A 24,865-nucleotide genomic window follows, 5' to 3' on the forward strand; every position below is an offset into this window, starting at 1 on the left:
CGTTGTGAATTTGTGATCACTCACAACTTCCACTGCACTCATGCTGCATCGACGTGATCCGATGATCCTATCATAGAAGAGAGAAAAAAAAAGAATTCTAAGGTGATTAACTTGGTGTAATGGAGCCAACCATTCGCCTGAAAACTATCTTTTTTCTCACAGTGGAAAGGAGGAGTTGATAAAGACCTGCATGCTATGCCTATATTAGTTCTGCTCGCCTTTCTTCCACGACAAACTATACCTTGCCTCTCCGTTCGCGCCAAGACAGATTACTTGCGTTCGTGGCGCCTCTACAATATATACGCACGCGCGGACGCACGTCCCGTGGCAATGGCGATACACTCCTCGCGACCGCTTACTGCGACAATGGCGCCATGGACGACGAAGCTGCTGCCGCTGCTTTTGGTGCTCCTGCTTGTTGCCCGCGGCGGCGACGGCGCAGCGGTGTTCTCCGGGTACACGTTCAAGGGGCAGGGGGAGGCCGAGGCCTTCGAGGACGCGCTGCTGCGCCAGGCGTGCTTCAACGTCTCATCCTCCGGCGCCGGGCGCGGCCATTGCGTCTCGCGCCTCGACACGGCGCGCGGCGGGGCCGGCAGCGGCCCGGTGCCCGTTCTCCGCGCCGCGCTCCGCGACACGCTCAGCGAGGCCGTGGGCGCCGTAGGATCCGTCGCACGCCTGGCGTCGCTTTCCAACCACGAGCGCGAGGAGATGGCCGTGCGCGACTGCATCGAGCTGCTGGGGTACTCCGTCGACGAGCTCGGCTGGTCGCTCGACGCCATGGCCGAGCCCATTGATGGCGCGGAGTCGGAGGCGGAGACGCAGCACGGCACGGCGTCCGGTGGCGTCCGCAGCGGCGCGCGCGCCGAGGACGACATGCACGCCTGGCTTAGCGCCGCGCTGGGCAACCAGGACACCTGCACGGAGGGCTTCCGCGGCACCGACGGCCGCCTGCTGCACCGCGTCGAGGCGTCCGTGACGCAGCTGACGCAGCTAGTGAGCAACCTCCTCGCCATGCACAAGCGGCTGCGCAGCATCATGCCGCTGCGCCAGCGCGTCAAGAACGACACGGCGGCGTCCGGCGCCGACTCGGAGCTGCCTCCGTGGGTGGCGGACATCGCCGGCGGCATCAACGAGGAGATCTCGGAGAAAGCGCGCGCCCGGGGCCGGTCCGGCGGGAAGAAGGCGATGCGGGTGGACGTGGTGGTGGCGCAGGACGGGAGCGGGAGGTACCGGTCCGTCGGCGAGGCGGTGGCGCGCGCCCCGAACCACGGCAGGAGGAGGTACGTCATCTACGTGAAGCGAGGGGTGTACTACGAGAACGTGGACGTGAAGAAGAAGAAGACCAACATTGTGATCGTCGGCGAGGGCATGGGCGAGACCGTCATCACCGGCAGCCGGAGCTTCTCCAGCGGCTGGACCACGTTCCGGAGCGCCACCTTCGGTAAGCCCAATATATTCTGGCTCGTTGCCACGTTACGTCATGCGCAAAAGCTAAAGATGCCGTCACTTTGCGTATACGCACTACGCAGCCGTATCCGGCGCGGGGTTCATCGCGCGGGACCTGACGATCCGCAACACGGCGGGGCCGGCGGCGCACCAGGCGGTGGCGCTGCGCGTGGACGCGGACCGCTCCGCCTTCTTCCGCGTCGCCGTGGAGGGGCACCAGGACACGTTGTACGCGCACTCGCTGCGCCAGTTCTACCGCGACTGCCGCGTCTCCGGCACCGTCGACTTCGTCTTCGGCAACGGCATCGCCGTGATCCAGCGCACCACCCTCGCCACGCTGCCGCTGGCGCCGGGGCAGACGGGGAGCGTCACGGCGCAGGGCCGGAAGGACCCGAACCAGAACACGGGCTTCTCCATCCACAACTGCGTCGTGGAGGCCAAGCACCCGACCTACCTCGGCCGGCCGTGGAAGCCCTTCTCGCGGGTGGTGGTCATGGAGTCCTACCTCGGCGCCGGCGTGCGCTCGCGCGGGTGGCTGGAGTGGGCAGGGGACGTCGGCCTCGGCACGCTGTTCTACGGGGAGTACAGGAACTTCGGGCCCGGTGCCGGGGTCGCCGGCCGGGTGAGGTGGCCGGGGTACCACGTCATCATGGACCCGAAATGGGCCAGCCGCTTCACCGTGAGGCGCTTCATCGACGGCCTCGCTTGGCTTCCGTCCACCGGCGTCACCTTCACCGCCGACCTAATCAAGAAATGACACACGAGCATATGAATGGCTGGCATCAATGTGAATGTTACTAATTTACATTAAGGGATTTGTTAGTTCTCGACTAGCTGAGAATTAACTTCGTTCTCAGTCAAGTTTTGCATCATTGATATGGTTCCCTAGTTGTATTTGTCATGTTTCATATTGATATATGACATATATTTAAAATAAAAAATAATTTTAATAGAACTTTGTATATTTTTTTGCGAACCGGCTAACCATAATTTAATTGAAAATGTCTAACTAATTCAAATATGTGTGAAGTCTATGTATTTTTTTTTCTGAAATGCCGAGATTTCATTATGGTTTCACTATTAACGTGGGGGCATGAATCACGAAGAGCGAACGACTTTCAAATACTACCTCCTCCGTTCGCTATTATATGATGTTTTAGGTTTTCAAACAGAAAACGTATATCTAGTTGTATCATTAGGTATATTTTCTAGTGAGTTTAGTTACCCAAAGTAATATCACGGATACTACTAATCATATGTAGCAAATCTGAATATGGAACAAGTACTAAAGCAAGTTAAGCGGTGAAAAGCACATCCATACTAATCTCGATGTTGGTGCTTTGAACAAACTTCTTACCTCCTACCTTGAGGTAGATGCATGGATCAGGTGCAATGTCACTGCCTGATTTGGTTTGATATCTTCCACCCATAATCAGTGCAATTACCTATTTGTTGGAATATCGAGGCCCCAAAAATTCCTTCTGTATTTTCTGGAACATAAAAACAAAACGTGGAAGTTGTATTGTAATAACAAATTACATTGTTGTAGCATTTATGTGTTTATGACAAAGGATCTTTTTATCCTAGATTTTTGCATGAGAAAAATATTCACATACCATGAACTTTGTGTATGAGCGTCGGATTGTAACCGACCAAGAAGGAACACACCCACACACCATTCACTAAACCGACGAACTTGATCCAAAGTTTCCATTGCTTTAGACTCGGGGATCATCTTCTGGTGAGATGATCAATGGATTCTACATAGAAGCATACAACCCATGTGCGGTGTGATGATATGCGGCTAATAGTTGTTATAGTGAAGTGCGATAAGCATGTCCATTCCAATCTCAATGTCGGTGCTTAGAACAAACTTCTTCCCTCCTGCCTTGAGGTAGATGCATGGATCATGAGTGCTGTCACGGCCTAATTTGGTTTGATCTCTTCCACCCATAATAAGCACAGTTACCCATTTGTCGGAATACCGAGGCCCGAAAAACTTCCTTTGGTATTTTCTGGGACATTAAAACCAAAAATGGAAATTATATTGTAATAAAAAAATTACATTGTTGTAGCATTTATGTGTTCATGACAAAGGAAAAATAATTTTTGTTTGATCCCAGATTTTTGCATGAGAACTTTCACATACCTTGAACTTTGTGCATGAGCATTGGATTGCAACCGACCAAGATGAAACACACCCACACACATTCACCGAACCGACCAATTCAACTCAACCAGGGAGATAAACCCTAGCCACCACCACCAAGTCCCCACCTCCCTTCCCCCATCCTCCCTAGCCGCCGCTAGGCAAAGCCTAGCCAACGCTAGCGGCGGCGAGGATCTCTCTTTCGCCCGGACACCTCGATGGGGAGGTTCACCAGTGCGGGGAGGTGCGTGGGTGTAGAAGCCACGCGGCGGTGGCAACTCCGACATTTGTTGAGGGAGGTCGGATCCCAGGGAGGCGGCCCTAGTTTGGCAACAGAGGCCCTTGTGATGGCGGGTCGTCTTCCTCAGCCTCATCAACAACGTCCTCGCTATGTGGTGGCGGTTGCCATTGTCGGTGTCAAGCTTGTGGTACGGTTGTCATCCATATATGGCCAAGAGTCTATGAGGGAACCCTAGATCCTCCTGACCAGTTGATGGTGGCACATCATGTCATACCCCCATGGAGGCATCATCTTGGAGATCTTGTCACTACTAATGCATATTGTCTGCTAGACCGGACTACTCCGAGGGCAACCCTACGCGTCATTCTCCCTCCTGGGGGCATCATCTATGGAGCATATGCAAGCTGGAGGGGTCATGAGGTGGAGCGGCATTTTTCTTTAGTGTTGAAGATGACGAGTCTCGGTGGCGTGGTGCAATGGGGTCTCAACATCGGATACGTCATGTTCGACATGCACATGGTGGTGGAGCTATCTGGCGTCATGGCAGCGTTGTTTGCAGGTCTCGCAAGGTCATTGCATTGATCTCTCATGAAGATGGGTATGCGGAAGATGGTGTTGGCGAGGACTTCTGGAGCGTGTATGATGGTACACGCTGAGGGTCTGCCGGGCCGGTTGTGCCACTTGCTCGCTGTTGGGAGACTTGTTGAGGCCTTCGGTTTATAGATGATGCGCGTTGGTGTGATGTCAGGGTGTTGGCTCTCTTCATGGACTCCCTCTTCATCGGTGTTGTAGGACTAGCGAGTTGCCGCTAGTTTGGTGGCTTTAGTTCGATCTTTGTAATTCCTCTTGTAAGGTGTTGTGAATAATGTAATAACTAAATTGTGTGCATCTCTTGGATGTAGAGGCTGGGGTGATAATTCCCCCATTTGAGGAAAAAGCACATCCATTCCAATCTCGATGTCGGAGCTTAGGACAAACTTCTCCCCTCCTGCCTTGAGGTAGGTGCAGTTGTCGCGTGCGGTGTCACATCCTGATTTTTCTTCTTCACCGTATCAACACGGGTATTTGGCTAGTTTGTTAGAGGTGCGTAAGATACTTAAGCTTTATATTTCTATATTACTAATAAAAATAATCTTAATTTTCATTTTTTTTGAAATGGGGTACACCCCGACCTCTGCATCGGTTGATGCACACAACCTTTTATTAAAAACCTGAATATTCAAAGTTTACAATTCATGGATCAACGAGGATCGATACAAATATCAACCACCCAAAAATAGGAAGTCTGCAATCTAAGCACCTTCTAATCTCTTAATAGACCGCCAAGTAGCCTGGTAGGAAATATCCTGGACAACCATTCGAAGGCAGTTGCATCCAGAAATCATGCACACCCGCTAGTCCTCCGGGAGCAAGAAGCACCAAAGCTGGATCCAGTGGACCATAGTGTGAATAACCGCAAGAAATTAGTAGAGTCCTTTTTGTTAAAAAACAATATCGTTTCTGTAATTCCATATTGACTAACATAAAGCCGAAACACCGATGCGAATCCTAGCTTTATCAGTTTTGTCAGTTCCATTAAGCCAATTCCCAAACATATTTGTGACATTGGATGGAGGTGGAATATTATATGCAGCAAAAACCACCCGTAAAATAAGTCTAGCAAAAGGACATGAAATAAAAAAATGTTCAACTGATTCCTCAGCGTCACAGAAACAACATTTCATATTTTCATTCCAATTCCTCTTTGCTAGATTATCACGAGTCAAAATGACTTTTTTTTTACTAAGGAACCACATAAAGATTTTCATTTTAAGTGAGATTTTTAGTTTCCAAAGATATTTACGAAGGTATCTTGTATGCCCATTTAACATGTCACCATACATAGATTTGATGGTGAATTTCCCGAAGACGTTAGGCCCCAAACGAACTTGTCTTGATCATTATTTAGAGTTATCTCCATTAACCTTTGGCATAAGTGTACCCATTGATCCCATTTATCACCGATCAGCTTTCTCCGAAAACCAATATTTGATGGAGTTGAACTCATGACATTTGCCACAGTATCATGCTTACGATGGACTATGTTGTATAGCTGGGGATACTGAGATGCAAGGGTCTGCTCACCTAACCATCTATCTTCCCAAAATCGAACTCCTTCTCCAGAACCTACTTCAAATTTTTGTCTGCTAAAAAATTATCCTTTAACTTTCATTAGTCATTTCCAGAAAGGTGAATCAGTAGGCTTACTTTCAACTTCAGCCAAAGTTTTCTATGATAGGTACTTGTTTTTTAAGAGTTGTTGCCATAACCCTTCTTCAAAAAGGAGCTTATATAGACATTTACTAATCAGACAAGAATTTTCAATCTCCAATACTTCAATTCTAAGACCACCTTGGTCCTTAGGTCTGTAAATCAAGTTCCACTTAGTTAACCGATATTTCTTTTTATTTTCCTCCCATTGCCAAAAGAAACGTGATCGGAAAAAATCAAATCTCTTCCTTACCCCTCTAGGTATATCAAAAAAGGATAACATAAACATTGGTAAACTAGTAAAAACAGAGTTAATCAATACAAGGTGATCCTCATATGATAACATCTTTCCAGCCCAACACCCAAGTTTTCTCTCAAAACGACTTTCAACTGGATTCCATTCGAAGTTTTTTTAACTTTCTATAATAGTTTGGAATACCCAAATACCTGAAGGGTAAAGAACTAGATTCACAACCAAATAGTTGTGTATACTGCTCCTCTTCCTCTTTAGCCTTACCAAAATAGAAAATCTCGCTTTTGTGAAAATTGATTTTTAGTCCTGATAATTCTTCAAAGAAACACAATATAAGTTTCATATTTACAGCCTTTTCAAAGTCGTGTTCCATAAAAAGTATCGTATCATCGGTATATTGCAGTATAGAAATTCCTCCCTCAACTAGATGAGGGATAAGACTTCCTATCCGTCCATCCTCTTTCGCTCATGCTATTAGGATGACCATCATATCTGCAACAATGTTGAACAACATAGGTGACAGTGGGTCACCCTGTCGAAGACACTTCCTGGTTTGAAAATAGTGACCAATATCATCATTGACCTTGATCCCTACACTTCCTCCTCTAATAAATTGTTCGATGAGTTGATACCATTTGGAATCAAAACTTTTCATGTCGCATGACTTAATTTTCAATTAACAGTCCAACTATTGAACTGGTGAACCAATTGAACCGCCAGCTTGACCGGTTTGATAATCAATCCTGTTTTTTTATATATGCCACACTAAGCCTACAATACCGTTCCACTTCATCCAACATTCTTCTAAAAAAGTATGTGTATCAAGACGTGGTGTTTCAGTGGATAGATTCGCTTATTTTGATCTAGTCTACACTAAATATCTTATAATAGTAAAGTTATAAGAGCGAAAGGAGGGAGTAGTAGAGCTCCCGGTCTCAATATTTATATGAAATGATCCTTATGAGCAGGAGGGAGTACACTACTTATTGTAACAAATACGCACAGAGAAGCGCAACAATCTTGAGAATCAATCGGTGCTTGGATGGTTAGGAGGGCAGTATCATCTCCAGTCTATTAGAATTTAAATTTCAGATTTGAAATTTTGGTATCTTATAAAGGCAAAATATTCTTTCAGTAGGAGATGACGTTCTCATCGATAGCGAAACGTCTATGGTGACTTTATCAATCTAAGACCCGTCGAATCAGTTTCTTAAAACTCCGGTTCTTGGAGGTGCTCATAGAAATAGGGTGTGCATGTATATGTTCGTAGAGATAAGTATATGTACATATATGTGAGCATCTATGATTGTACTTTGTTTTTTTTTTTAAAAAGCACATCAAGCTTCTCGCGAGCTGGAACGGCCTAAGAGAGGCTCTGCTAGGCAGTAACTCGAACCAGACTTTCCATGTAAGGTGTTACATTGAAGAAGAATATATTACGCCCAGCAGGACCGACGGCGCCTGCTCTATGACGGTGGTATTTCATCCCATCCATGTTACACATTTCCGTCAGTTCAGTCGTGTGTAGCCGGTGGCGACAGAGACGGCGGCGTGCATATAGCATTACCACATCATCGGAAAGATGACCCATTACCATTAGACGGCCAACCTGTGTCGTCTGTATTGAGTAGCGCTGTTCCCATCGCGAGTTCATACGAGCATCATCTTGTACCAATATCCAGATAGACAAAGCTGCAGGCTGCGTGCCGCCAGGCGTACTACTTCTGCTAGAAGCGATCAGGCATAGCTTCTCATGCATCACGTCCAACGATAAGGAATCGTCCAAGGAAGCAGGCAAACCGGTGAGGCCGAATGTCTCGTCTTCCAGGTTAAAGCGGAGAAGGCAACGGGGAGGACGCGGCTTATAGTTCGTGTCAATAACCCAAAACATGCGCCCCTCAACTGATTTGGCGGTGATCCATTCCACGACGGTGTACGGTGGATCAGCAGCTGTATCTCTCCATGAAGCATCTGCCTCACCGACGGTGTACACTTGCATACCCATGTGGAAAACGTCCGTGACAGGATCTATGGAGCGGTAGAACGCGCGAACTACCTTGTACCTGCCGGTGCGAGGATCCAGGCCGAGCCCTGCTGGGAGACAAATGTCAGGTGGCACTGGTATTTTGTTCGGGTTAGTTTCTGCTGGCAATCTCAGCGTGTCTCTCGTGGCCGGATTGAAAAGGTAGACGTTGGTGTTGGTGGGGAGAAGCACCAGGCCGTCGCAGTGGGCGATGTGGCACACCGACCTGAACTCGCCGGGAAAGTCTTGGTTGTGCATCAGCCTTGCCTCGGCTGGGGCTGAGCCTGGCAGCCATTGGTAGAAGCAGATTTGGGTTGAGAACGTCGTAGGCCAATCCTCCCCTTCGATGATGCTGTCGAGGACGTGGGGGGCGATGAGCACCGATGGATTCCGCTTCCGTTTCGAGGCGGAGTACTCCAGGTGCTCGCGGATGAAAGAGGGGTCCGAGATGATTGCGCGCCAAGCCTTGCTGACTGACTTGAACCGCAAAAGGGATTTGACAGGCAGACGAATAAGGACCTCCACAACCAACTCATCCAATAACTCGACTGGGGCCATCATCTTCATCTTCATCTTCATCTTCGATTTCTACACAGCCGCCCTTCTTTCTTCGTGCCTCAGATGTTGGTATTCGTCAGCGGATCAATCGCATTAAACTAGACCGAGCATACAAATGCAAAAAAGCTTTTGCCAGAAATGCGTGTGGCACCCTAAACTTTTCCTCTTTATTTTTCCGTTTTAGTCGGTACAATTTACGACTACAAAAGGGGCTAGCCCGGTTGGAAAAAAAAAAACTCACGACTACAAATCTGCTGACCACCCTTCTGTTTATATACACGTACGCCAAGGGATTTACCCAAACTGAGTCAGACACAAACCAAGTACTACACGGACAGACCAACTACAACTAGTACTCAAACGTCTATTTCCGATTACACTACCGACTTGGACCAAACACTTACCAAAAACTAAAAACTCAGCTAGGAGCCTAGCCTGACGCACGGGTTGTACTCCTTAAAGTAATAACATGCTTCGATTAATTTCAACAATCTCTCCCTAATTTAATTTATCACCTTTTTGTGCCCCTATGATCTTGACGAGTTGTAAATCTGCTGTCATGTCTAGATCACGTACAGTCCACGACAATTCTAATTTCTTCTCTCCTATTCCAACCCTAGCAGCGCTAGCCACGCTATCAACCATGAAACACACTACCAACCCTACCACAGTACGCGCTGCCGCTAGCATCAGGGCAGACATGCAGCTTCATATGGCGCAGGGCTGGAAGGACTGGAACTAGAACACGGGCTTCTCCATTCACAATTGTGTCGTGGAGTCCAAGTACCCGACATATCGCCGCCGGCCACGAAAGGCGTTCTCGAGGGTGGTGGCCACAAAGTCGTACCTAAGCGCTGCGTGCACTGGTGGCTGGAGTGGGCTAGGGACGTTGGCCTCGGGGTGCTGTTCTTCTCATGCATGACCAGCCTGCGCCATCCCCGTGCTATATCCAGGAGACATTAAAAAGCAATGAGTACCATCTGCCCGTTCATAAAATGAAGTCTTATATTTTTGTAAATTACTCTAGCTCAGCTTTTTTTCCCCCAAATGGGGGATACCCGGCCTCTGCTGCATCATACGATGCACACATCCTTTTATTCTAAAAAGCCACAAATATTTGTTTTTAAAAGAAGAACAAAAATATGCAGTAAATTATCAGCCAGCAATTAATTCCTGGATGGATTGTTTCGTTCCATAATATAATAGAAACAAATTTAGAGAGGGAGAATTAATGGTCAGTGCTGCTTAAATTGTTCTCTCGTCTGTCGGTTAAGCTGATGAGTATCTAGAGCTCTTCAAGAAGGGCAACAAGCACCCCGAAAAAAAGGCAACAAGGTGGTCCGGGCAACTACCAACTCCGAACTGCGCACCCCGCTCCCCTCCCCGGCTGCCCCACTCTCCGACCGGTGGCCGGAGGCAGTCCGAGCAGCGGCCCGTAGGCCAGCGTAAGATGGCGAACTCCCTCATCTCCCTCGTTATCCGGAGCCTATGGCTAGAGCCCAACGCTCGCGTCTTCGACAACATCGAAACCAGCCCTGAGGAGCTTGGTCGCCGGATTAGAGAGGAGTGGCATCTGTGGCTCTCTAGTCGTGGTTTAGGTAGACACCAGGGGGAGTAGCCTCATTTTGGGTGGGTGGTGTGGCCAGCTCCGTCTGTGGACGCCTGGTGCGAGTTCTTTCTCTGTACTGGACGTTGTTCTTTTTCCCCTTCGAGCTTGATACAAAACACGCAGATCTCCTGCGCGTACTCGAAAAAATAAGGCAACAAGCACAAAGGACTAGGTAGCGGGAAATGGAGTCTACCGGTGGACCGTAGAGGGTGTCCTGCAGCTAAACTGCGTTGCTGCTTATAACACGGGTTTTAGAACCATGCATCCTGGGGAGTGGCTGTCAGGAACCATCATGTTGCAAGTGAGGGCGGAACCTAGGACATCTAGTGTTATGTTGTGATTTAAATTCATATTAAAGAGAGGCTAACTTTTAACAAGCGGAGCAAGGTAGGTTTGGGACGAAATGTCTTGTATTTGGGGCATCCTAGCGGCCCAACGTAAAAAGATATAAAGTGAACGCGGCCAATAACATCGAGACGCAAATGCGACCTAAATTTGCGCCAGGCATGCGGTTGTGTGGATGCCGTGTGTGACCACTCCTCTCTGCCTCGGGCCCGCCTGGCAGCGAACATGTCATGTCTGCTTCGTCTTCTGCACGGCGCGACAGTACTAGCGGGGTGGCGTCGCTCCGCTTCTGCATCCTACCAAGTGAATTAATAGCCACGCAGCGATGCAGGTCCCGAGGCCTAGCAATGGGTGCCTGCCTTAATGCGCAAAGCCTCTCCCTCGGCTGCCTCTGGTGTATAAAATGGGGCGGTGGCGCATCATTCCCTCACACAACCCTAGCTACCTCCCCAATCCCCAACCCTAGCACCGTCATCCACCTCCACGCTCTCCATGGCGGGTCCTAGGGGCCGAGCCCGTGGATGCGGCCGCCATGGCCGGGGCAGGGGTAGAGGCGGTCGTGCTACATCTATTGTGACTGCACACTCTCTATTGACTGCGCGCTCGCCCTCCCCTACGGACTCGGAGTGGCTCCATGACATGTACTTCGAGTTCGTCGTCCACATCACCGAGGACCCTTTCGGCAGAAAGAGACTACAAGGCAAGTTCGTAGAGTTTCTCGACGGCCAGAAGCCAGCCACCGTGAATTTGAAGGAAGCCAGCTGCGGCTTTTGTCGGTGGCCCGTCGAGGTCCTGTTCGACGGGCAAGGCAAGATGTACCTCAATGCTGGCTTCGAGAAATTTGCCTGCTCCCACATCCTAGAGGTCAGACTTTCGATAGGAAGGCGATTGTGACATGCGCATCATCCTCGCCGCACGCACTACCATAGCGACGATTCCGGCGAAGACATCAACGACTAGTTGTAGGTTTCTGGGTGTTCTTCTTTGCTGTGAAGATGGCAAGTGTCAGCTGAAATCAATAGTATAGGTTTCTGAATGTTCTTCCATCGCAGCGACGAAGGCGCGGACGCCCATAACTCTATTTTGGGTGATTGGGTGTTCTTTCTTCACAGCGAAGAACCCGAGGCCAACACAACCCACTAGTTATGTTTCCTCATTTTGCACTATTTCAAATTTATGTATGTGTGAAAACATATGAAAAAAAATCTATGTATGTAATTGTTTCAATCTATCTCAATGAAAAAAATGTTTTCAAATTTTAAAATGCATCAGGAGTAATAAACGAACATTGGTGGTCGGGCAACCAATTTGATCTCCGTGGCCCTACGCAAACGAAGGCAGACGGATGCTTTTCACGCCTGTCTTGCATCGAACTGTTGGAGATGTTTACCTTAGTAGTTCCTAGTCCAAAGTCACCTGCCGTTGGATAACCACAATCCCTACCCAAATAAGTATCCACGATCGTTTCGGTAAGGTATGCATCTCCACTACTTATGAACGGGCGAAGTTGGCAGGAAAATTAGATCTTAGCCGTTCATACAAGTCAATCGCACGATCCAGGTTCGCCCGTTCTCCCTCCGTCTCTCGCCCACGACCACAGAAGCCTAATTAAACTTCCCCCGCTAACTGCTCTTCTCCTTCCTCCGTCTCGCTGGGCAGCTCCTGAATCTCCGCTCTCACATCTCACGGCTCCAAACCAAACGTCCTCCGCCGGAGAAATCTGACTCACAAAGTAATGGATCTGTCTCGCCTCTCTCACCAAACCCTCCCCTCAAGCCCGTTGTTGCCGCTGGATTTACCTTCACGAACTTCGACTCCCCTTCGCTCGGATGGATCACTCCTCTCCACCGCAACCTGGATGTGTAGTATGAGGTAATCAATCCCTCACCCTAACGCTAACTACTTTCACCGCGTGGATGCGTTGACCAGGAAGTCGTAGACGGGACGTCCGGGGCATGGTTGCGGTCGCCATGGCCGCCACACCCCCACTCCTCGCGGCTGTTGAGTACTGACTGCATATTATGTACGTGCACACCCAGGGATTGCAGGTACATGACGCGAATCACCCCAGGCAACCCAATCGAATCAAGGTTCATCTGCCATGAGACATTTACACACTGTCCTTCGGCATGCTGGTACGCCCAACGCTTTTTTTTTTCTCTTAGTTGGAAGTGATTTCATTATTAATTTACAGATTGGAATCGATTACCTCAAATATAATACGGAGTACTTTCGGTAACCCTAACGGTGGTTGGTGTATAGCAGTCAAACTGAGTCTGCTAAGTATCTGTTCGTACTTCGTAGATTATTTCCCAAGGACCTTTTTCAACTGACCCACGTCAAGGCTAATGTAGCAGCAGTGACCTTAGCTGTAAAAGGTACTTTATATTATGATTTAAGCTGCGTTGGAGTTACGTGGGGCAGTCGTACGTTTGATTTGGGGCGTGTGTGGCATACCCCTCCGAATAAGTGATGAATCCAATTTCATTTGGTTATTCGATAGACAGTAATCTCATACTCCCTTCGTTCCTTTTTAATTGACTCAAATTTAGTATAAAGTTATACTAAATCCGAGTCAATTAAAAGAGACCGGAGGGAGTATATTACAGTTGATTAAGCTTGTTCGTAATAAGTTTATTCTAACAATGTACAGGTTATCTCATCCCAATTGCAATCTGCTTTGTAGGTTTTCATCTTCTCCAACATCGAGCTCGAGAAAGATAGCTCTGGTAGATTATTTGGTTACTCATTATTCATACACACTTGCTGCATATATTTATCTTTCAGAGGTTCTGGTATGTCCCTGAGATAACATCTTCTCCTTTTATTGATATTTCTGAAAGGCATCTTTCTTTCAGTTTTTATTTCAGGGAGTCAGCATTAGGAATATCATATATGTACAGTGGAGCTGCTATAACATCTATTAGGTGGCAAATCAGTATATGCATATTGTATTTCCGTATTTTCGTTTGTAATCGGAATCTGCCACAACCCTAATGAAAATTTGGGATTTGGCCCGCTTATTGCATAAACACTATACCATTTTTTACTTTATTGTTAGTTCACCACTTATTTCGTTATGCTTGTGCAAACAATATTTGTGGTTATTTAACCTCACAAAATTTCTTTCTTGGACAGAGCTTCCTCTGTCCCGGGTGGTGCTGAGTAACTCAACCTACTGAAACTAAGATAGTGATGAGAAATGGTGGAGTTCAGCATGCCGCACAGCATGATGATCTCCCCTCTATTCTTTCTGGTAATCCACTTTGATCATTTCTTTTCTAAGCTTAGACTTACTATTAATCATGAGAGGAGCAGAAAAGACAAATATTTTTAGGTGGCTTTGAGTATTTAATCGGACATGTATTAAGGTTGAATGAAACCGTGTTGGCACCTTCGATATATTTCCAGTGTTGGATTCTCACCACCTTGGTTCTCATGTATAAGTTTGGTGGCACCAATCAATTCATAGTTGTAGTACAATTTCTCATTCATGGTCTTGTTTAAAATGAATTCAATAATTGAAGTGAATATCTTTAGGCAGTGTAGTACATATATGCTTGCACTAAGCACCTTTTCAAGCAGATATAACGTAACATTACTTGATTAGAAATTTCATATTTTCAACATGGAACGTATGGCCACATCGAGCGGGGCAAGCTCCTCTTGCAACGCTAAATCTGTACTTTTTTTAGCAGCAGCCGGTTCATTTGTATCAATCGATTGGGCTGATGAAGTATTATATTAAGTATTCGAGAATTACATATATTATTCAGCAAACCTCTGCAATACTGTTTTTTTGGAACTTCAGAACTAAACTTACAAATACATCAACTATTATTATTTATACTTGAAAGTTACAGACAAGGGAATAATGTTTTCAACAAGGTCTACAATATAATTTGGGAAGTCACTTTTACAACCGCGCCTTCCAGATTTAATTTTCCAAATACATGATTATTTGCCTAGCAAAGGTTGACACTGGACGAGTAATTTTTAAAAAGTCTAAAACAAACAAAAAATATGTGCATTACTAATACGTGCGTTGCACGTGCCACGCTACTAGTTAAAAATAATTATCCATTTAAGTTTGGGTATGGGGCAGACAATTATCCAGTTAATCTCGTGTTATCCATTATCCGATGGGCCGAATCTAGGGTAATCTCCGGTGGAGGCTTGAAGCGATACTCACGTGTAAATCGTTCATATAGAGGTGAAAGGTTAACCGAACTATCTAGTAGTTGGTTTCGTCCGAAGTTTCCATCACAATAGCTGGGCCCATTACAAGTTCTATCAGGTAAAACTAATAACTAGAGTCATCAGACGCAACACTCTTGACCTATTCTCAAACTTTAAATAGGTACTAGTTAAATGCTCCTTTTCTTTGCCACATATGACAACACTATCCATTTTATCTCTCTTTCCCTCTCTCCATTCATCTATGTAACTTGTTTGTATACACTTTTTCCACCAGCACCATCAACCCCCAACATACATCTGCTCCAACTTTTGCATGACATGAGTTGTTGGATAGTTACGAGTGAAGCAGCACAACAACACCGAAGTTTGGACTGAATTTTTTACAGTTTATTTGGGACGGATATGATTTTACCACTTTGTTTTGACAATTAGTTAGAGGTTGTTCTGATATATTTTCATATACACTTTTTCACGGGGATTTCTGAATTGTTTCAGCAACACCATTCGTATGGAGTGGCACCACCACCTGACATACTATCACGGCGGTTTCTGCTTTAATAGTAAAGATTCCCTTCAAGTGTTGCAAAGAATCAAACTGAAGCAAGAAATGTTCCTTATTAGCTATTGTAAGTTTTAAAATAATAGAATGCTCATCTTCAAGATAATTAATGCATGTAATTGGGTAGCTATTAAAAAGATAAACTGATGTCATGTCAACGAATTTCACACGACGTATTTCAATATCACGACAACAATGCATCCATCCTAAGCTAAGGCTCCTTCATTTTCTCCAAACATACAAATTTCTTGTGAAAGCTTTTGAAATAGATATTGCTACTTGTATAATTGAATTCAACTGTGCCAGCATACCTCCTTGGAGTTGCTTTTAGCATGTAGGACAATAAATCGCCCACTCATCCTTGGAATTAAACTGCCCATTTTTTCTTCTTTATGAAAGAACATAAGAAATATATTACGTATACAAAAAGTCTGTATAGAGTCCCTTCAGCGAATGGTCTCTCAGGATAGAACGACTAGCATAGAACATTCCACTATATGAGCCATATATCTGAGTCCCTGGAGATTGAAAAATATTTCCTTTTATAGCATTCAATGCCCAAGAATTCTTAGAGCCATGGACACTTGCATTCTCTTTTTCTTGACCTTGCGATTCCCTATGAAACATAGTGTGTAAAATAAATAATTTTTTATCTTTTAGTAAATGAAAACAATTTGTGGTCTTTTATTAAATGAAACTTAGTGTGTAAAATAAATAAATTACTACCCAATAAGGAAATGAGACGAAACTGATAAAGGATGAATAATCATAATTTTACTTTTACGTTTTTTTCCCTTTTTGACACATGCCACTAAGAAAGCTCTCTGCTTTGCTGATCCTGTCCAAAATTATAAATAGCCTTAAATAGTAAATGTTTAGTTATTTTGCTCAAAAATATAAGCATGTATACATCATTATATGTGATATACTTTTATGGTATTATTTTCTTTAAAGTTTACAAATGAAACAATCTTTTCGTGCTAATGTGTAACATCCATGTTTTAATAAAACCTAATTAGGGTTGACTGTGCATCATTTGCATCATAATTTTCCTAAGAAATCAATGAATTGATTTGAAAACCCTAAGGTTTGTCTAAATCTCTCTCTTTTCAATTGCTCTCAAAGGTTTCAAAAATCCAAACTAAGGTTTTGTGGGACTTCTGCAATATGTTAAGAACTCCACATGTGTTTTAAAAATGTCAGAAAAGTTTGAATCTTCAAAGAAAAGATTTTATTTGAAAAATAGATATAGAAAAGGAGAGGAGAAACCCTCTTCTCTGGTTTGGGCTGCCAGCCCAGCCTCTCTCTCTCTCTCTCTCTTCCCTTCTCTCTGCATAGCCCAACCAGCAGCCGAGACGAAGCCCAGCAGCGGCCCAAGCCTGCTTACCCCTTCACCGTCTTCTTCCTCAAGCACGCAGGCAGCTGCGTGTCACCGCCGATGCCATCGCTGCTGCCCCGCGCCAAGATTAGCTCCGCCGTTCGCCGGTGCCTACAAATCCCCCTCTGCGCCGCACTGGGAACCCTAGGCTGCCCAGTTCTTCTTCTCCCTCACCCTCGCTTGCAATCCCCGCACGAAACCCTAACCCTACCTCGGCAGTAGCCGCTCACCCCCGCCGCTACGGCCACCCGCGAGCTCCACTAAGGTCCCTGCAGCTCCTCCGTGTCGTCCTCTTTCTCCCCCTCAATGCGCGCAAGCCGGGATAGGCCGAATCGAGCTCGACCGCCCTAAGTCCGGCTGCCGGCAATCACGTCGACGTCGTCGTTCCAGAGCTCCTCTGACCTCGCCGATGATCTCTTAAGCTCCATGGTGAGCTTCTGAACTTGTCGGTGCCCTCCGTCCCCTCCCTCTCCCTCTAGTTCGCCACCTTGCCGTGCGCCTCCGCCCGCCGCCACAGCAGCTCGCCGCCGACATCGTTCCGGCCACCCCTAACTAATGCCGCCACCACCGTTTTGCTCGCCTCGGACTAGTGCGTCCAACGCGCCCCTCCTCGAGCACGCATGCGTGCCGTACCGCCGCCACAATGTGGTCACCGGCGGCAGTACATCGGTGGTTGACCACGATGGTGGACTCCGGTGGGTCCCGCCTGCCTTTTCTTTTTATTTCTCTTTTTATTTACTATTTTATGTAAATTTATAAATACATTGACATGTGGGCCCGTTTGTCAGATTTTTATTAATTTCAAAAATATTTATGAGATGATTAAAACTATGACATGTGGGTCCATGTCTGTTAGAATTTTATTAATTTCTAGGAATTTTCGAAATGAGTTAAAATGAATAAAACTTGTAAAATTCATAAATTCTTTTTACATTAGAAAAATATGTATAATATATCAAAATTTTCAGAAAAATGAGATCTACATTTTGGTTACACAATCATGCATCGATAAACAACTTTGAAAAATAGTTGTTTTAGAAGAACTTAATCAATCCCTATGAGGCTCCCGAACTGCTAACCCTAATTTCGTCGAACCTTAGTTAAATTGATGAAGTCTTAGGGTCAACTTCAATACCTTTAACATGTCATGTCATCATCCTCGTATGTGCATTGCATCGATGCCATGTGTTCATTGTTGTCCTACCTTTCTGGTGTTTGCTTCTTTGCGTTCGATAGAGCAAGTGCCGAGACGATGAAGATCAACAACGCTGCAACTCAATAATTGTCCATCGACGAACAAGTCAAGCATGGGATCATCGAAGATCCACATTGGTTTGACAGGGACAAAGGCAAACCCTAACATGGTTCATATATGGTTTCGAAATGCTTTTACTTCTGGTTCCTACATATTGCATACGATTCCAATATGTTTTATCGGCAGGTATAGTTATCCTATGTGTTGCATTTACCATCCTTGTAGCCTAAAATACTCTGATCCACTGCTCCCAGCAAGACTAGGTTTGATCTCATGTGCATCGCTAGAGCCGTTGTATCGAATATGCTTAGCCATGCTTAGTTGAAGAATTCTGATCCATCCGGTTGATGAATCAGAGCTGCGATTGAACCTAGTATGGCAGGATGACGTGGTAAGATCAGTGATGATAATTAAACATGCTTAAAGGCTTGGATGGGCCGCCACATGTGGATGTGGTGATTTGACTCATTCTTGCCGATACTAGGACCTGACTGAGCGTACAACCACACAGGGCCCATGGCAAACCCTTGGCCCGAACTTGCCTAGCTTACCCGTGAGTCAATTTGATTGCGAGTTCCATTTGGCATCCTGCATGGAGAAGGCGTGGAAAAGGTTTTCAAAGGTGCATCATACAGGGCGTGGCTAGGGTGAAGAATGCTGGAGGCATTGAACTGGATCCCCCGCGCATAATGACCGGGACCGCCTTGGAGAATGACTACCTACGATGACAGAGTTAGCGAGTTAGATTGACTCATGGAATAGGCGAAGCAAGGGAAAGGTTTTGGTTGATCACCCTCTGCCGACACACCAAGGAAGTGTGTAACGTACGGCGCTAAGAGTCAGTCGGCGCATGTGGGTAAAGTTGTACACCCCTGCAGGGTAAATATTTTCGAAAAGCCGTGTCCACGGTTACAGACGACTTTGTGATGGATTCTGTGATCATAGACAACATGAACCTAATCGTAAAACTTGACAAATGTGTGATAAGGATCCCTTCTCAGGGTATCGAGGGGGTGATCCTAGTTGATAGGTTCAGCTAATGGTGAAGATTCGGTGGATTCAATATGATGATCAGTAGAGCTAGAAATATCGCTCTCTTATCCCTTTTTAAAATGATCCAAATAGTCGAGCTTCTGCTCCCTCTTGTTTAACAAAGGAAAACTGGCTTTCCACAAAATAAGCTCTTCATAAAGCCTCGCATACTAGCTTCGCTAACAGGTTGTACTAAGTCTTGCTGAGTCCCTATACTCAGCTTTGCATGCTTTGTTTCAAACCAAGTTGCTCCGACAAATGGCGTTTTCTAGGTCGGCATCGATGAGTAGCTTGGGATTTCCAGGTGGCAGCCTGGAATCTATGGGATGGGACGTCGCCGTTATGCTCCTAGACTCTTAGGCCTTTTGCTATCTTGCTATTTAGAATAGCATAACTTGCTTCCATTGATTAATGAAATGTCAGGTCAGTGACATCAGCTTGTAATATGTTGGTTCCTTGCTCTGTTATGAGCTTGTTTTACTCTTTGAGTCGTAGAGTCACTCCTGTGTTACCGATTCTCACCCTGTAGGCTCTGAAGATCTAGGTTAGGATTATGCCAGATGGTGATCTGGGTTTGTCTAGCCCAAACCTCCGGGGGACCCCACAGGTTTTCGTATCAGAGCAGGACTGCCTGTAAGAAACCCTTTCCATTGGTCGATGTTGGGTCTAGTGTTTGTGAAAAAATATTTGAAAGTTAAAAGTATTTGTGAAAATATGATTAGGATTCTTTTTACTCCTTATCTGGTATCGCTCTAATTCAGAGTCACCTTACCTTGTGTTGATTTGAAAAGGTTTTAATATCTCTTCTGGTCTTTCAAAACTTAGGTGCCTCAAGGGCAGGTCGTTTCTTAGCCAGTTGACCTAGTGTTAAGTTTGCACGACTCTAGAGAATCTGTGTGCGTGTGTTTCGAGTTTTCTTTCTTTCTCTTGCTTCAGGAGAGAGTTATCTTTCCATCATAATTTTATTCGTGTGTTCTTTGTTCTCTCTTTGTTGTGTTTCAATCGAGATATTCCCTTCCATCATGATCTCTGTACTTTGTGGGTTCCACATTAATTCTGTTCTAGGCTTCGAGGTCTCCTTTCACCTCGGATGTCTCCATTTGATTTGCTTGGGTACTCCTGAAGCTAGGTATGGCTTCTTGAAAGTTACACCGTGATTACTACCTTGCAATGTCCTATGTGTCACTCAGATAGTAATTACTCCTTTCTCCATGTTTTAACCCTTGAACTTGAACTGAAGGTCCCTGATGATGCTGGCCTTTAACCTAAGATCCATTTCGTTGACCCCTGTTGTCCATGGTCAAACCATACATCAGGATGGTTAACTTCAAATCCACCTAGCCCTCAAGTCTTTGGTTGTAGTCGTGATTGAATTGCGGCAACAAAAGATCTCTCCTACCATTAGCTATGGCAGTGGTTCTTACATATAATCGAATGGATCACGACAAGATTTCTCTTTGTGAGTCTCACATATATGTATGTGACTCTGCCACCACACCCTTTTCAGCATGTGTTCACAAGAGTGCTATCTTGTACATCTACATCTCAGGATGTCTAATTATGATTGTGTTCCTCCTCTTAGTTGCTTTCCGACCTTTGTCTGCTAGTTAGCAGCCAAGTTGTAATTGTGCATTGGAATCTTCCAGTACATGTTACCCTTGTGGTCTTTCAAGACATTTCACTTCGAGATGTCAGGAGAAACAAACTCCAGCACCTCTTCCATTTCTAGGACTTGGTCAAAGTGTTGTAATCCGAGATTAAAAGGTTTATGCACCTTCCGTTCGTTCTACCTTAGAGTATCACACTCTTTTATATCTATAGGTCGTGCTAAGTCTCATGGCCTTATGGATGAAGTGATGCTCTTGCATATCTTTACTCACCCTTCCTCTCGAGTTGTCCGTTCATGGGAATGTTGGGGTGCATGTATTATTGTGGCCCTTCAAGATTCTTAGCAATTCTCATTGCTTTGAATTCCAAGGACGTTTGTGTCATTCTTAGCATGATTGTTAACCAATCACTAAGCAAAGTTTGACTGTGCTCCCAAGTTCGTTGTTCATGTGCACCTTCTTTGGTCATAGAGTTAGGTTCGTGCCGAAGCTCCCAAGACCACATCGTTTTCCTTGTAAAGCAAATTCCGCTCCCGAACTTGATGATATATCGGTAGTATGTGATATTCTGGATGTCTTTCTAGAAGTATCGCCATGTTTCCACATGACCGTGTTGTCAAGTTCGTGAGTAAGTTGGTCCTCTGAATCGCTCCTTCTCGAAGAAACCATATTGGATATCCTGGACTAGTTGGTTGAGCTTAAACAACAACTTGGAGAGTTGAAAGGCAAGAGCTCTATCCGACTTGATCCTTCTTAAAGGGATGTCTACTTTTGTTTCTGTTGAAGTCAGGAAGTATCTCCTTTATGGATATGCTATATTCCCCATATTTGATTTGAGTTTGGGCTATCGTCAAATCAAACTTAGTTCCAAGGACTATCGTGATGATGTTTAATTATACTCATGGTGTTCGTCTGAGTATATCTTCATGTTCTTTGGTCTGACCAATACTTTTGCCTCGTTCGTGCAACATGTGAATCTCTTATTGGATTATCTTGATAAGTTTGTTGTTGAGCCCATCGATGACATTATTATTCTCTCCATGTCTAAAGAAGTTCATATTGAACAATTGGCACTAGTGTTGGAAATTTTAAGAACCATCTTTGTGTTATCATGAAGTATGTGTTCTGGATGTTGTACGTAACCTTCTCTGGTTCACGTGCATTTGCTGAAAGATGTCACCGTGGATATGAGTAGAATTCCCTCTTCTTTCCTCGGGATTCATCGCAAGTCGGTCTGCATGTGCGGAATATTCTTGAGATGGAAGGTTGTTACCTCTATTTTCTTGAAAAGTTCATATATGCAGACTAAGCCACTGTCTGGTTTGTTTGAGAAAGAGAAGAAGTTTAAGAACTTCAATGTCTTCTTTGATGTCCCCATCAGGACTCAATTGTGTTACATTGCAAGTTCATGTGCACGCAATTGTATTTGACGGTCGCAGCCATATGTATTATGCAATCCAACTCGATCTTTTGGAAGCTTGACATTATAGTCTACATCTTGAGAATCTAGCAACTTTACCTTGGTGGTAACTATTGCAAATTTTCTATTCGTACATTCTGAGTCTGAAATATCTTTACACATAACCTAAGTTGAATCTCAAGCGGCAATGATGGTTAGTGTTTCTCAAGGATTTTTTATGCAGGTCTCTTTGTAAATCCGGCAAGATTGATGTTGTGGCTAGCACAATTAGTCGAAAGGTCTAATGTCATAATCACTTGAAACAACAAGAATAAGCACTCTCTATAAGGATCTTATGCGACTTATTCTAGGAGTTGCCCTTATGTTGTCTTTTTAATCCTGAAGTCTTGACCTTCACTTGATGATCTATTGAAGGCTATTCAAAAGCCTTCTATTGGTGTCTACAACATCAATGAGAACATTAGAAGCAGAGTTGCTAAATGTCTCTCGATCAGTCCCTCGAAACCATTTCTTCGGTGATAACAACTCCGTCAGGAGAAATTTCACTCCCCGGTGATCCTACTACGTCCTTCGACAATGCTTTTACCCTTCCTTTGGATTTTACTTGAAGATATCTTAAATTCACATGTTGTGTGAATTTGTCAAGCATATAGGGTCCCAGCCTTTTGAGTAGACAACAATCGTTTCATGTACCCATACCAAAATAGTAACTATGATTTCAAAATCTAAAGTTTCTCTCATTTTATAATGATTCGTGCTTCTACGATTCACCCTCTCTAAGAGTGCCTCATCATATTATCAAAGGCAGTTTAACTCCTTGCTACCTTGCCCTTCATATTCTGTTCAAGCGTGGATCAATTGTCTACCAAAATTTGAAACTTCTTTCGTCTCCTCCTTTACCTTGATATGTTTCATGCTTGTTAACTCAAGAGTTGTTTTTCAACACTCCTTCCATGAGTTTACCATGAGATGCTCAATATTATAAAGATCCACCGTACAGTGTCATTCCCTCTTTCCTTTAGGTGCAGTTGAGCAATAACCTCAAAGGAAGAAAATGAAGCGCTTCATTCGTGGTATGGTGGATCAACTCCATTCATGGTGTTGTGGATCAACTTCTTCATGATGTCGTGGATCAACCTCTTCAAGAAGGAAGATTGTTGTGGTATCGACAAGATCGTTTAAGACCGGTGTAGTTCTTGTTAATTACTCTATTCCTACCATAGAATCTTGGGACGAGATTCTTTTAAGGGGGATAGATCTGTAACATCCCTTTTTTAATAAAACCTAATTAGGGTTGATTGTGCATCATTTGCATCATCACTGAATTGATTTGTGATACGTCCAAAACGTATCCACTTTCCCGAACACTTTTGCTATTGTTTTGCCTCTAATTTGTGTATTTTGGATACAACTTACACAGACTAACGTTGTTTTCAGCAGAATTGCCCTGGTGTCTTATTTTTGTGCAGAAAATCAACTTTCAGGAAAATCCTCGGAAATAATTGCAATGGGCTTATTTTCACCGAAGACTTACGGAGCCAGAAGACAAGACGGAGGGGGGCCACGAGGTGCGCACACCACATGGCGGCGCGGTGGGCCCCTGGGCCGCGCCGCCATATGGTGACGCCGCCTCGGCCAGCCCCCGATGCTCCCCTCTGGACTACTTAAAGCCCTTGACCTAAAAATGCACGGGGGTTCGACGAATTTGCCAGAAGACATCCAGAACTCCGCCGCCATCGAAAGCTCTGTTTCGGGACCAGAAACTCCGTTCTGGCACCCTGCCGGGACGAGGAATTGGAGGAGATCATCGCCATCATCGCCACCGATGCCTCTCCATCAACCATCCTTGCTTCCCCCATCCATGTGTGAGTAAATCCCCGCTGTAGGCTGAAGGGGATGGTAGGGATTGGATGAGATTGTTCATGTAATAGCCATAAGATTGTTAGGGCATGGTGCCTAGTATCCGTTGTTGGTACTTTTATGATATTGTTGCAACTTGTTATGCTTAATGCTTGTCACTAGGGCCCGAGTGCCATGATTTCAGATCTGAACATGCTATTGATTCACGATGATATTCATTGTTTTATGATCTTACCTGCAAGTTGTATACACATATTGCTGTCCGGAACCCGAGGCCCCAAAGTGACAGAAATTGGGACAACCGGAGGGGAAGGCTGTGATATGAGGATCACATGTGTTCACGGAGTGTTAATGCTTTGCTCCGGTACTCTATTAAAAGGAGTACCTTAATTACCAGTAGTTTCCCTAGAGGCCCGGCTGCCACCGGCTGGTAGGACAAAAGATGTTGTGCAAGTTTCTCATTGCGAGCACGTACGACTATATACGGAACACATGCCTATGGTTATTTAGTACTTGGATACTATTTTATTATTATCTGCAAATGCCTAGTCTTGATTATTACATGAGTTATCTTATCCATGCAGCGCCCGTTCATCCATCCCTATGCCTACGTATTTTAATCATGATGTTTACTATAATCACTACTCGCTGTCTTTATTACACTCGCTACTTATATTTCA

The 24,865-nt window shown here is 45.2% G+C and overlaps 1 protein-coding gene across 1 annotated transcript; it reads left to right on the forward strand.

Annotated features, from left to right (window-relative positions):
- Positions 1-366: 366 nt before the first annotated feature.
- Positions 367-2,203, forward strand: LOC124681058 (pectinesterase-like). The gene is made up of 2 exons (XM_047216027.1): positions 367-1,441; positions 1,530-2,203. The coding sequence occupies exons 1-2, from the start codon at positions 367-369 to the stop codon at positions 2,201-2,203; spliced, it is 1,749 nt and encodes a 582-aa protein (XP_047071983.1).
- Positions 2,204-24,865: the final 22,662 nt, after the last annotated feature.

Source organism: Lolium rigidum, unplaced genomic scaffold, assembly GCF_022539505.1.
Source record: "Lolium rigidum isolate FL_2022 unplaced genomic scaffold, APGP_CSIRO_Lrig_0.1 contig_33095_1, whole genome shotgun sequence".
Classification (NCBI taxonomy): domain Eukaryota; kingdom Viridiplantae; phylum Streptophyta; class Magnoliopsida; order Poales; family Poaceae; genus Lolium; species Lolium rigidum.

Bases quoted from the DNA above. Each gene is read 5' to 3' on its own strand.
- LOC124681058 (XM_047216027.1), top strand. From the start codon at position 367: ATGGCGCCATGGACGACGAAGCTGCTGCCGCTGCTTTTGGTGCTCCTG. The intron at 1,442-1,529 runs GTAAGCCCAATA...CGCACTACGCAG, and splicing joins GTTCCGGAGCGCCACCTTCG to CCGTATCCGGCGCGGGGTTC.